The sequence below is a fragment of the Oryzias latipes genome, chromosome 2 (assembly GCF_002234675.1).
Source record: "Oryzias latipes chromosome 2, ASM223467v1".
NCBI lineage: Eukaryota > Metazoa > Chordata > Actinopteri > Beloniformes > Adrianichthyidae > Oryzias > Oryzias latipes.
The window spans coordinates 17,541,289-17,555,499 of NC_019860.2; the positions used below are offsets into that span (position 1 = coordinate 17,541,289).

General features: G+C 38.7%; 2 protein-coding genes across 2 annotated transcripts; one reads left to right on the forward strand and one right to left on the reverse strand.

Annotated features, from left to right (window-relative positions):
• On the forward strand, nt 1-5,366 carry lypd6 (LY6/PLAUR domain containing 6). The gene is made up of 4 exons (XM_004066691.4): nt 1-730; nt 3,485-3,583; nt 3,653-3,783; nt 3,962-5,366. The coding sequence occupies exons 1-4, from the start codon at nt 619-621 to the stop codon at nt 4,124-4,126; spliced, it is 507 nt and encodes a 168-aa protein (XP_004066739.1). The 5' UTR covers nt 1-618; the 3' UTR covers nt 4,127-5,366.
• Nucleotides 5,367-7,061: 1,695 nt separating this feature from the next.
• mmadhc (methylmalonic aciduria and homocystinuria, cblD type) lies at nt 7,062-10,329 on the reverse strand. The gene is made up of 7 exons (XM_004066571.4): nt 10,264-10,329; nt 9,738-9,783; nt 8,587-8,728; nt 8,144-8,467; nt 7,946-8,067; nt 7,787-7,873; nt 7,062-7,693 (listed from the first exon to the last, which is right to left on the reverse strand). Exons 2-7 carry the CDS (start codon nt 9,747-9,749, stop codon nt 7,475-7,477), a joined length of 906 nt encoding a protein of 301 aa, XP_004066619.1. The 5' UTR covers nt 9,750-9,783; nt 10,264-10,329; the 3' UTR covers nt 7,062-7,474.
• Nucleotides 10,330-14,211: the final 3,882 nt, after the last annotated feature.

Genomic DNA, 14,211 nt, shown 5'->3' on the forward strand with positions numbered 1-14,211 from the left:
GATCTCATGTGGGGTTTCGCTCCGTGGATCTGCTTTACTGGGGCACGCATAATGCAAAGAAAACAACCATTTACAAGCACGCAGGCTGCCACGTTCCCCCGGGCAAAAAGAGAGTAGTGCCAAAGACATCTGAAGACCGAGTGGATTTCCACAAGTCTCTAGAAAAAACAGGTCATCTGGTGTCTAATTCACTGAGTGATGTCTAAGACGATCATCACAAAAGCCATGTATTGACTCAAATCTTTGATTTCTATGCTATAGCTATTCAACTGTGTCCATGGCAGGACATTGGGGATGTTAGAATGTTACAGAATTTAGCTTCTTAGTAGCATCGAATCTCAGCTTGGAGCTTATCTTCAGGGGCTCCCTTGGCATTTTCTTAATGGAGCAGACTCACAGCATGGCATAATATAGATTATTTTCTTCTATTATTAGTCTCAGAAAGCCTCTTTTTTAATAATACATTCACTGCTGCCGTTTTATTGGATCATACGTTGCAAACTTGCAGATGACGAGTACTTTGAGGGTTTTGCTTCTTGACATTCTGCTGAAATTCTGACCTCTGGCTGCCTGCGTTTGGCAGGTCTGAAGGTGGATGAGCATATTTGGGGGCAAAGGATGAAGGCCTGGCCAACAGTGGCCGGGATCTTCCTGCTGGTCTGTGGACAGCTGAAAACCGTTCAGCCGCGGGACTTCTCCATGAAAGACATCATTCTGCTGCATCCTTCAAGTAGGTCCATCAATCAACTTTAGTTCACACCCATCATGTGATGCGCGTTCAAGACCGCCCACAGTGTTCACACTGGACTGTCGCTACCCGCTACTAGCGCCTGTCTGCCACCTATAGTTGGAAAATGTTTTGGTGGGAAATCTTTTGTCTTTCACATCTCTATTCTGATAAATGAAAGACTTATTTCTCCTCACGATTCATTTTCAAACGGTTGGCACTTCAGTGAATAAACAGGGACGCCACCCATACCTCACTACCAAATCCAAGTCACCGATTGGTCAAAGTTCAACTGGTTTGACTTTCAACGCGTGTTCAATGGCAGTCCGTTTTGTATGTGTCTTAAAAACTTGTGTAGCTATGCGTGTTTACTTTTCATTGAAAGTGGTCGCTTAAATGCGCGCTAAATTTGAATACTTACTGGTTTGTGTCATGCTTTGGTATGGACTGTGGAGGCCTAGTTTTATTTAAAGCCAAACATTTGGACAAATTCCCACTAGAAGTCTATGGGATTTTGGCTTCTTGCAGCCTGTTTGGAACCCGAAGAGGGAGGGATCACTAAGTCCAGTTTTCTTATATAGTCCTTTTTTTCCAGAGCTAATTTACGCTTTTTATTATTATTATTTTTTTCTAAACTGTTGTCATTGTGTCAAAATATCAAATAAAGAGAGGAATTCAAAATAACCCACTATCTAGTAACTAGAACAGTGTTTTTCAACCGTTTTTGAGCCACGGCACACTTTAACCTTGACAAAGACCCCGCGGCAAACCAGCATCCAAAAAAAAAAAAACTCAGTCTGTATTGATCGACAGCCCCCCCCCGCAATCTCACGTGCATTTTTGTGATAATTGTGGCAGAAAAAGCAGGAAGTTGCAGCTGTTTTTTCTAAAAGATGAAATAAAGGTTAAGTTAGAAAATTCAAAAACGGTTTGATATGCGTTTGTTGTGGTTTCAAGACGTTTAAGGACGACTACGCTAAGACGCTGTCCCTTTAACCCAATGCATCATGGGAGATGTAGTGTGAAAACTGCCGCAAAAGGGCAGAAAGACTAGCGTCTCTGAGCTTCAATGTTTTGTTCACTTGTTCCACGGTCTAATACTGGATTCTGTGGAAAGATACACCGCTAAAGACGAGCTTTGGCTGTTTTTTTTTTTTTTTTTAGAACGGAGAGACTTTTTGAGCTAAATTGGAACAAGGAAGTGAAGACTTTGACCACTTCTGATTGGTCAGACTGATGACATGTGATTAAGCCTTCAAGAATGATTGGCGGAGACAGTTAAAGGGGCGGGGCTTTGTCGCAAACAGCTTTAGCTGCAGCCAAATCGCAGTACTGTCATTCTTATCAAAATGTCTTTAATAGAATCAAATAAACACAAAGAAAAAATAATTTTATGATCTTTCATATTCCTAACTACTCAGTGTTCTCAGGGCCTGTTTGGATGAACAAAGAGCTGATTTCCTGGAGATGGGAAATGTTTTTAGATCAGTTAATGAGGGCAATTTCCCACGGCACACTTGACCATCTCCCACGGCACACTAGTGTGCCGCGGCACACTGGTTGAAAAACACTGAACTAGAAGGAGCTGCATTTCAAGAAGAAAATGCAGGAGTGAAGGCTACATTGCTGAATGAAAATGAAACTTAAAGGGTAATGATTGGCAAAAATAAATGATCAAAGTGGACGATAAATAAAGTGAAAACGGCACAATAACAAAAAAGAAGCCTATTTTTTTGGCTTACGTTCAATCCAGTTTGAAGGATTGAAGGTAACAGGGACCGACCTGCTCATATCAAAGCCCCACAGGTTCCATCCTGAACGGAATTTGGCTTCAAATAGTTTAAATAGCTTCAATCTAGACATACAAGAAAATTAAAAGATTATGGACCATGAAAAAAAAAACATATTTTTTATTTAAATCATATGAATTTTGAATGTCATTAGAGAGAATGTACAAAGAAATTGAGAAACTTTAAAATTAAATTGATTATTCTGCATTTATTGGTAGTTTTGTGGATATTTATCTTCCCATTGTTGCATAATCTATTTTATTAATACTACCAAATTGTTTTTCTTTGTTTCCCTCAACAGTTTGCACCATAATATTTTTTGTTAAACGCCCCCGACTAAGAGGGGGCCTTTAGATTCTGTGCTCCTGTACCTGACCGTGTACCTCGTCTCTTATACTGCTCCTACACCCGGCTGTGGATCTTGCCTCCGCCTCGTCTCGCGGCCCCAGCCGTCCCCCAACTCCATCTGGATGAAGCTCATCTGCTGGACTATTTAAACATGTAGTTGTAGAGTTACTGTAGATAAGCCAATTCTTCTCTAAGAGTTCTGGTACATAGCCTGTCCGCCCTTGGGGTGGATCCCTCCTTCATGGGGACACCCCTGAGGATTCTCCTTTTTTTCTGGAATAGATTTTTGGGGGTTTTTTTCTTACTGCCAAGGATGATCTAAAGGCAAGGATGCCCAGTTTAGTTTAGTCTGTTTATTTTAGCCATCACCTATTGATTTCTATGGCTTTATGTTCTTTATGATTCATGTTTATTACACAATTGCCGATTTGAAAATATTAAAAACTATACCTCTGAGGAGGTTTTTCCAGGGCCTGCTACACTTAAAGTCCTCAGGCCAAAAAGTACTTTGAGAAGAAAACAGCCGTATCAGGACAAAATGAGAGTTTTATTATCCCTAGAAGGGCTGCTTTTTGTTTTTTAAGGGTTCTGGGTCATTGTATCCGTCTGTCCCCCACAGCCACGCCCCACCCTGGTGGCTTCAAGTGCTTCACCTGTGAAGATGCACCAGACAACTACCAGTGCAACCGATGGGCTCCAGATGTTTTCTGTCCCAAAGGTAAACGATGACGCATGTTCCAAAGGGGGGCTTTTCTTCTTATCATCTTCATAAGAGTCTTCATTTTAGGCACAAAGTACTGCTACACGCTCCACATGATGGACGACAATGGAAGTAGTGTGTCTGTAACCAAGCGCTGTGCCACCTTGGAGAACTGTCAGCTCACCGGTTGTGTAAACGTCACCCGTACTGGTTACCAGGTAAACGTCAATCTTTCCTTTTTCTGTATTGTTACTAATTGGTTGGGTAGAAAAAACCTCAGGAGATCCAACAACCCCCTCAATTCCAAACCTAACAACCATCCGCTTGCTGGATCTGTCGTGTTCGTACGATTCCAACCTGGTATCACCAGTTCAATATTTTCCTTTCATCCGTTAGATGTGCACGTCCTGCTGCGAGGGGAATATCTGCAACATAATGGTGCCGAGAAATGACAGCAGCGCCATTTTCTCCTCCACCTCTCCGCTGGTCAGCTCAGGCAGAGGCCTTCATCCTGCAGGACTGATCTTCTTCATCATCGTCGCCTGGACCTGTCTCCACTAGACGTGCTTGACTGGATCTACAATTCAGCGTTCAGGGAAATAGACACATGGATGGACAAAGCCTTCAGTCTGCTTTCTTTGTGGAAAACCAGAAAACAAGATCAGAGGTTCAGAAATTTGCAGATGGAACTCCTTCATGTCTGCAGCACTTTGGAGTCTCTACCCAAAAGCTCTCAGTCACAGGGACACTCTACCACTTGGCCACCAAGTCAGTAATGTCCAGATAAAGACGTCTTGGAGTCCAAAACTTTGCCTTGCACGTGTATTCAGCCCTGTGTTTCCAATTTTTAGGAATCTTCAGCAGCACTTTCTCGGTTTCAGCAAAGAAAAAAAAAAGTTCTTTCACACTTTGCTCCAGTAGTTTGGGACATTTCATCTTAAATCTCCCTTTTAAAATGTGGTTTTCTCTTGTATCAACACCAAAAAGGCTGAAGGTGAGATATATATACCTGTAGAAATCTCCATTCCGACATGAAAAATGTTCGTTTCCTTAAGGAGAACAGCTACATTTAGAGTTTACCTTCGAATTAACCAGAGCAGCACTCGTGGGAGCGGGTCGCTGGGAGACACGCCCACATAAGGAGAGATCAAACCACTGGAAGTCCCTCCTAGAAACAGCATATGAAACCACTGAACTCATACTGAAAGATATGTTATGAACTCTCATTTGTCAAATTTCCATCCATCTTCAGAGCCTGGTGAACCCCTTTTGGAGTTACCGGAGCCTATCCCAGCCCCAAAGCGGGCTATACCCTGAACAGGTCACCAGGTTAAATTTAGGGTCACCAATTAACCTATGAAGCATTTTTCCTCACTGGAATGGAACCAGTGAGAGCGCTGTCAAATTTCACTCTAAAATCAAATTTGTCCCTTTTTTTTTTTTTACTGAAGTCAACATGGGTGGGGCTTTCCATTTTCACATTTACGATTTGTTTTTTGTACAATAAAAACTAGCAGGACTTGTGTTTTCTATGTTAAAAACCATAAGAAATTACTTTAAATTTTATTTTTTTGGTTACATGAATATTGTGCTTCAAATTCTGTTTGCTTAACAGAAAAATAAGACTTATTTCAGAATTTTTCTAAGATGTTCTCCTGTATGTTCTAAAACTACTGCTAATCAAATATAAATACGATGATGTTTCTACCCAAAACTCACTTGGATATGATCTGTAACCCTTGTGCTATCCTAGGCACTTTACCATTGGGAGTTGGGTCATCTAGACCCACTAGACAGTGCTCTGAACCTTTTTTCCACAATGATTTGTGATCTTCACTGGTGTCCATGGATTACATGAAATCTTTCCACCTTTGTCCACCTTTGTCATGGTAGGAGGAACACGTCAATGTAAGGGTGGGGTCATCTAAGATAGCACAAGGGTTAAAAAGTGTTAAAATTGGTAATAAAAGTGTTATTAATAATAACCTAAATGTACATAAATATGTTTGTATAAAGGTTTTCTAACAGTTGGTGAATCAGAGCCGATGGTGCTTTTGCTTATTTATTTTTACATTTTTATTTTAAGTTTATTGTAAAACTAGTTTTTTTTTATTTAATTAAAATGTACTATGGTAAATTGTGAAATAAAATGTGCTTATTTTTAGTTTTGAATGGGCTTTCATAGGGAAAGAAATGTAGATATTAAAACTACTTATTTTCTATTCTTTATATCAAATTTAACAGGTTTTACCACAATAATACCGCAAGCAGGAAATGATCTCAGAGGACAAAAGGGTTTAAGTTTGCTGGGTTTTTGTGTCGTTTAAGTACAGAAAGATTAATATTACTAAAAAAGAATGTGAAAACAAAAAAGGGGTTTCAAATGCTGGAAGTAGTAGATGTGTAAAAAGCATGACGGAGTTGTTAAAACCCCAAATCTTTGATTTTTATGCAAAATCACCAAATTGAAACTGAAGCTCAGTTTGTTGTACCTAAAAGCTGCAGTTGAATGATTCCACCAAAACCCACTTCATTTTGGAATACTTAATATTTTTGCTACTAAAGTTTTATTCATTAAGACGATGTGAATTTCTTTCCCCTGTTGCTCACATGTAATCTATGATAAAGTATGAGGACCAACATAAAAAAAGAAATTTAAACAAATATAGGTGAATAAAGTTTTACAAAAAAAAGGCAAAAGTTTACGAGAATAAAGTGGTCAAAATTATTAGAAAAAAATGTACAATAAAGTTGTCCAATGTGAGAAAAAGAGCACAAAAACTGAAGAAAGTCCAAATTTTACTAAATTAAAGTCATCAGAGATAAGAATGCAAATTATTATTAGAATAGAATTGTGCAATTATAAGAGAAAAAGTCCAAATTGTACTAAATTTAAGTTTTTAAATGATTAAAAAAGTCTACATTTTACAAAAATGAAAGTTGTAAACTTATTAGAAAAAGCTCAAACTTTTATGAGAATAAAATTTATAAAATTATGAGGTCAAATTATTTATTTGTAAAGTAGTCCTTAAAATTAGGAGGAAAAAGTCTTTTTTTTATGAGAATAGCACTATTGGGAGAATAGGTTTAATGCTTCAAAAGTTGTAATTTTACAAAGAAAAGTCCTTCTTTCTCATGTATAAAATCCTACAATCAGCTTTAAATGTTTTAAAAAGACAATCTTAACTGTTTAACATTGCAGACATTTCATAAAAATCGGACAGACATTAAACCGCTCAAGAATCTGTTGTCAAACAGACAAAAAAAAACTACCCGTCTTGTAAAATACAACTTTTTAAATAAACCATAAACTTGATCTTTTGTTTTCCCAAAGTCTTGACTTTTAATTATTTAACTGAGTGAATTTATTTTTCTTATATCTTATGATTTTATTCTCAGATTTATTTTGTCTTTAGTGGCCCTTATATTCCATTGCAGCAATCAATGTTTTGGGCAAACACTGACCCCTTCAGGAAGAATATGGTCACTGCAGCTTCATAAGAAATCGCTTTATTTGGACTGTGGTGATTATTTGGAAACAGTTTTTTTTATTCCTGACATCCAGTCAGTCCAGCAGGTTGAAGGGATTAAAAAGCAACAACATTGTGTTTGTTAAAGTGTGCACCCTGAAATTTATTTTGTGTTAAAACCACCTGCAGAAGGTCATGTGACGTCTTCGCCTTTCATAAACAAGTCTTTTTTTTTTCTGGAGCGTCGCCGGTGCTGAAATTCACACGAGTTGCTCCCAGAATGCAGTGCAGGAAAAATTACTCTCAAGTGGGGGTTGTGAGTCTTTCAGTTTTTCTGACACAAACAGACCAACCTTCCATACGGATCACGCTCCAAACGGTCAGATAAATTCTGCTCACATTTCCTGTAGTTTCATTTAATATATATAAAAATAAAAGCCTATTCCTCCTCGTCGAGAACGTTAGAAAGTCCTTGTAGTCTGGCGATAGCAGCACTGTTGGTGGGCGCGCTGGTGAAAACAGTCCCCACAAACAAAGGCGAGCCGTTCAGCACGTGGCGAATGACGGTGCACGAGCCCGACACCTCGATACGGAAGCCCAGGTGTCTCAGCTGCTCGTCGGGCCGCAGGGTGCTGGTGCTCGACGGGGACGCAAAGAACTGAGGGGGGAACGTGACGAGAAACAAGACAATCTGCCGTGAGAAGACATGTCACACCCGACCGGGAATGTGCCACTTCAAAGACAAACTCACAGCTGCTCCGGTCGTCGGGTTAATGAAATCTGCCCAGTAACCCGCCGTCCACAGAGCGAAGCACATCTCCTTAGCGCCGCTCACAAACTGCAGGTGGGGAACAGTCAGTCAGCAGCTGCTTTGACTTCTTCTCATCTCAGAGCAAACCAGCGGACTCACCTTATGAAGGACGTGCTCTTGGTCCAGATCCGGCGTCTCAGCGAATCGCCGGCTGTCCTTCTGCGCCACAGTCACCACGGTGATGGAGGCGGCAGGTGCCGATGGGAACAACTGCTCCAGTTCTGCGTTATGACATCATCACTGATGCTTCTGCCTTACACAGCTCTGAATGACAAAAACCCCTCCACACCCCCTTACCTTTTCTTAAAAGTTCAGGACAGGAATTAATGGAACAATCGGCGTCTGCTTGGTTGAAATACTGCTCTGCTTTGTGGACTCTGCCCGAAATCGGACCCAGTTTTCCCTGGAACTCATTGACAAACTGGGCGAGTATGAACTGCTGTCTCTCTGCGCTGCTAGGAGCCGTCAGAATGTCCGGAACCGTCTTGTGGACTGGAGTCTTGGGCCGGTTCCCCATGCCCTCCAGGTGGCAGTCAAACCCCACGTTACCAGGCAGCTGAAAGCGCTGGTCCTGAGGTCCGAACGGGCCCATGCTGTCATCTGGCCACACGGTCCTTGGACCTGGAGAGTCAAGAAAAGTGTAGGACATTTTCTGAAACTGCAGCTGTAAATCAGAATTGGTCATTTTAAAAGATTCAACAAAAACAAAAATGATCCATGAGTGGATAATTCTGTCACACCAGAGTCTGCAGGTGACACGGCGATGTACGGCTCGTCTGAGCTGGCAGCAGAGAAGGGTCTGACTGTGGCGGGCCTCAGGGCGGCCAGCGCCCGACGGCCAGCAGCCTGCGACAGGATGAACTTGCTCCGGCCGCAGAGCACCTACACACCCAAGAGCTCTGTTAGCAACAGCACACAATCACAACAAACGCACAAAGACTGATGGAGTAGAGAACATCTGTGTATTTGTGTCCTCTGTAAACAATCTAATTGTGGTTGTAAAAAGTTAACAGTAAAGGGTACATTGTTTTACTTTATTACATTTTTGTATCTGAGTATTTTTTTGTGCACTTCCAAGACTAATAAGAAAAAAAAAACATCTATGGTTAGTTAGAAAACCAAACAAATCAAAACAAGATATTCAGTAGTTCAAACTAATTCTGAAAAGAGACGGTTTTTGGATTAAAACTTTGTCCATGTTTTAAAATAATGAACAGGTTTTTAAAGCAAAATGAAATATATTAAATAATATAACGGCTAATTTAAAATCTGTGTGCAGGTTTTTCACCATTTCATGATCTTTTTATATAATTATGAGAGATTTATTGGTTGATTGTGTATTTGCATGAGGTCATATTTATTTATTGAATTAAATATATATTTATTTAATTATGAACAGTATAGGACTCCATAGAAAAGAGCATCTAGAGTTTAAATGCTGCTTTTTCTGTTGGCTCCATAATAAATAAATAAAACTCAACATAATAGTGCAAAATACCGGTAAAATGTGACAATATAAGCTAATTTTAGACAAATGTACAAAACAAGTTGACGTATGAAAGATACAAAAAAACAAAAACATAAAAAACATGCATAATATTTTAGCTTCGAGCTTGTTTTTCTTTTTTTTCCTCTAAAAATAACGTTACTGATTTATTTTCTATATTTTCAGCAGAAGCAAACAAAAACCAAGTTAAACGTTAACGTTAGCTTAACTTTTAAAATCTGAAAATACAAAGGGGATTTGTAACACACTTAGTAAACGTAAAGATAGTTCTTAATACAAGATAATGGTCAAAAAAATCATTTTATTTTTTTTATTTTTGACTTGTTGGATAATAAAAAAAAATGGTGACCGCTATTAGTTAACAGAAGGAAATGTTTCACTTACACTGCCGGACATGATGACTCGTCCTCTTCCTCTTTTTCTGAATAACCTGGTGGATAAATTCAACTATTTATATAAAAAAAGAACCCTAAAGAAAATGTTTAAACATACGAAAAAGCTCGATCGTGTATCGCGTGTGCTAATCAGAGCTAGCTAGCTGCGCTGGCGGATATGACGCAACAACAGGGTGTTCTATTTATAAAAACAAAGCAAATAAAGAAAGCCAAACCCATTTTTTTCTAAATATTATTCTCAAATAATGTAAAACATAAGCATAGCATATAAGTAATCAGACACATGTATGAAGCAGCTGGCATGAGCATTTGGTAACGTTAGCAGAGGTTAGCAAGCTAGCCTAGTCAGCTGATTTGACACTTTCTTTCGGAAGGTTATATATAAACTTCTCACATGTTTCATATAACTTCATAAAGAAAACCAAAAATGCGTAGTACAAACATAATTAACAGTTCTATGTTAATATACGTGTAAAAACGCGAAAAAGCAGTAAAAGAAAGGAACAAGATCTTACCCGTCAACTTGCACGTATTCCTGGGTAAAACAACAACGGAAAACGACAAGGGACAAACAAGAGGTCGTTTGCGAAACTGATTCTTTTCGATTCTTTGTTTGGTTTTTCTAATTTTTATATTTCCCATAGCTATTTTTTTCTCAATTTGACTATGAAATTATAAAATGTATTATTTTTACATTATATACCTATATCTATACACATATCTATCTATGTACACATCTGTCTGTCGGCACTTCCACAACAGATTATGTATTTTTCATACCCCATCAAAAGAAAAAATATATTTTATTAACTGCAGGTATCACAGAAATTACTAAAAGAAACTTTGATGCAACCCTTTCAAATTATTATATACATTTTTTTCAAAAATGTATAATACTATGAACGTCTACAACAACGATAATTTTATGACAATCATTCAAATCAGTTTATCTTAACCTCATAGAGTAAATAGTTTGATATAACAACCATAAATCAGGGGTTTATAAACCGTGACATCCTCAAATTGATGTGATAAATGAAAAATGTATAAATGACAAAAAAAAGATTAAACTTATTGCTCCACTTTTAACCACTAGATGGCAGTGATGTGTCGTCAAAGATTCCCACTTTCACTGTCTTACAGTTTGTCCTTAGGTTACCTTTGTAAAAGATAATAGTGTATGAGACTTGCTTTAGACAAATAACTGTGTAACAATGAAGGGGCTTATTTGATTGGTGGAGTAAAATATTATAAATAAGTCCCAAATTGAAAATAAAAAAGTGCCAGTAAGTACAAACTAAACTGTATTTAAATAAAAAAAGAAAACTACTTTTTCACTTAAGTTCAACAACTTTAGTGAAAGAGCTGTCCTGACATGAAAAATATTCTGGACTGTCAGCACAGACAAGGACGGACAGTACTTTTTAGCTGACACAGAGAGGCTGATTGACACTTTCTCTGAGCTGACAGGAAATGCAGTGGGAGTTTTTAGCCTGGGACCAGCAGGCTTCACTTACTGTGGGCAGCAGCAGCAGCAGCAGCAGCAGCACAGTGTGGGTGTGTTTGGCTGTCAGCATCTCCCAGAGGATCTTTTGCACAAGCACCCACCCTGGATGGAGGCCCTATAAGATGCACACACACACACACACACAGATGTGTTCCAGCAGCAGTAAGAAACGAAGAAATTAATTCTTCACCTCGGGCTCTCCACACAGGCAAAGACTGTAGAGGGAAAAGCTGACTCAACACCAGACAGATTGCCTATTTAACTATTATTTTATTCCATCGTCAATTGATCATCAATTAGCCTTTGGATTATTAAAAATAATCAAAAGTTTTCATGGCAAACATACAAGAGCAAATGAAATATTAAAACAGCTTTTTACTTCGCTTAAACCCCTGGAGACACATTTAGAGTGAAACATCCGACATTCAGTATGACAAAGTCTTCTTGTTTTTTTTTTTCCTGTGCTCAGCCGCTTCTGCTCATCGCTGCACGGTACAGATAAAAGGCGCCGCTGATGGCAGCTGACGCCTGCTCGGCCGCCTTTAATCACAGCCTTTTATGATCAAGCAGGTGTTCTCTTCAAAAGATTACAAATTATCATCAGGAAGAAAAAAAATGGGCTCCTTACACTTCTTTACATCAACATGTGGCGGGCTCAAACATCCTCCAAGATTCCACCAAAATGTTAATTTAGAGCAAACATTTTACACAAAAAATGAGATTTCAGATATGAAAAAATGAATTTGGAAAACCAAAGTTAGGTATGTAACTACGGTTCTATGAATCTTTTTTTTTTTTTTTTTCAAACTTTATTGAATATAAAAAAATCAATACAAAACAATGTTGAACAGTGAACAACAACGAAGGAACAAGCCAGGGGGTTTATACATTTTATGCATATATATTGAAACTAATACACAGATCTAATGTTTTGATGGCGTTCTTATTATCAGAGTTTCTTATTGTCTTAATGTATTGTTTGAACTCATTAATAAAGATTGAGAAATGAGGGGTATGATTCGTTACTTTTGATTTATGAATGTGCCATTTGCATAAAAACAACAAAATGTTAATGAGGTACAACTGTTCTTTTTTATGAGATGGACAGTGGGTGATGCCAAACATATATTTTCTAAGTACAGGCGGAAGTCAGGGTCAATGTGGGCAGAAATGAAATGAAAAACTTTAGACCAGAGAGTGGTGGAAAAGGGACATGACCAAAATAAATGTACAGCATCTTCAGGGTATTCTTGACAAAAAGAGCAAGTAACATCAATATATTCCTTGAACCTTTGTAGATATAGTTTGGTTGGATAGAATTTATGGATTAGTTTGAAACGGTTCTATGAATCCCGGATGACCGCTGGAGTTCCCGGTTCCTCAGGTTTCTCGAGTTCTCGCGAGAAGTGAGGGGATGAAATAGAGAGGAGCTTGTATTGATGATTTTTTAATCTTTAATCTTAATCTTAATGTATTTCTTAATCTTAATTTCTAGTGGTTTGTTAAGGAACTGCATCACATTTGGGATGGAAAGTTGAAAAAGATTCTGCTTTCTACATGTTTTGCCATTTTTATCCATTATAACTCAGCTTGCCATGTCCGACAAACATGGAGACATTCAGATCTCGACCTACTTAATAAATTCATTTTATTCCTGACATATAAACATAAACTTTTACTACACGGCGTGTCATTTCCTGCCTTGCTGACCTCAGTTCGTGGGCACTGATGCAAAATGCATGAGCTCCTCCTGAACCAAGTTCAGTTTTGTGTATACAGAGAGAGCGCATGAACTCAGCCACATCATTAGTGGCTCTACCTCAGGCGGGCACCTGGGAAATAACTGAAAAGTTCAGCTCTGTTGGGCGTTTTGGTATTATTTTTTTACAAATAAGCACCAGATGCTCAGGTGGGGAGTAAAGAAAAACTGTGGAGATGTTTTTTTATTTTAAAAAGTTTAGAGTTTAACCCTCATCTCTACTCTAATTTGAAGAAACTTAAAGACCATTTCTGATTTTAAAAGAATTGATGGCGGATTACATCAATAAAGAAAATGAAGCTCAAATAGCATTTCTGACTTTTTTTTTCTCCAAATCCTTGTGACGCAGGAGCAGATAGAAAACTCCCGTATTTGCCACAAATTCCCTGCTCTGCTCCATTCTGATCACTTGTGGACGTATAGATCCATGCGTCAAAACTATGCGGCTAGAAAACTCCAATATTTTTCGTAATTCTCTCCGATTAGTCCAATCCCTTGTTGTCCCTTTAGGCCAGAGATGTAGGACGAGTTGAAATTGACAGGAGCGGCGGCGCTAACGATGGTGGGACACGACAGATCATCATTACAGACGGTTATTTCACTTTTCGGGGACGTCTTTCCTGAAATCCTCTGCGTGCTGTCAGAGCTGCAGAGCTGTGCAATTAGGCCTCTTCCCAGTGTTGGGCCTCGGGGCGTCAGTAAGTAATGAGGCACCAAGTGATGTGTGCGAGTGTGCTGTTAGAGTGCACACAAAAAAACAAACTGCGCATGAAGGGGCCCCGAGTGTAAACCTGCAGTACAGATTTAGCTGATGCTGAAAACTGAGGAACTCTGAGGAGACACCGTTGAAATAAACTAATGTACAAAAAGCTTGAGTGGAAAGTTCCATTAAATTACATTTACAGGTGGAAATATTTTCACTTTTAGATCATTGTTGATTAGTTTGAGGGAACAATGGTTGCCCTGAATGTTACCCACAAAAAAAGTCAATAAGTGAAGCAGCTATTTAAAAATCAATAGCTTAAAAGTTCCTACTAGTGAGAAACTGATGTGAAAATGATAAAAAATAATATGGAAAAGACCTAAAAGTCTCCACAAATGAAAACCTTACAGAGGCCTGTAGGTCACTGAATGGCCACTAGAGGCAAAGCTCCAAAAGAGAGCATGCACCGTTTACATTTCAGTCATCCCTGAAAA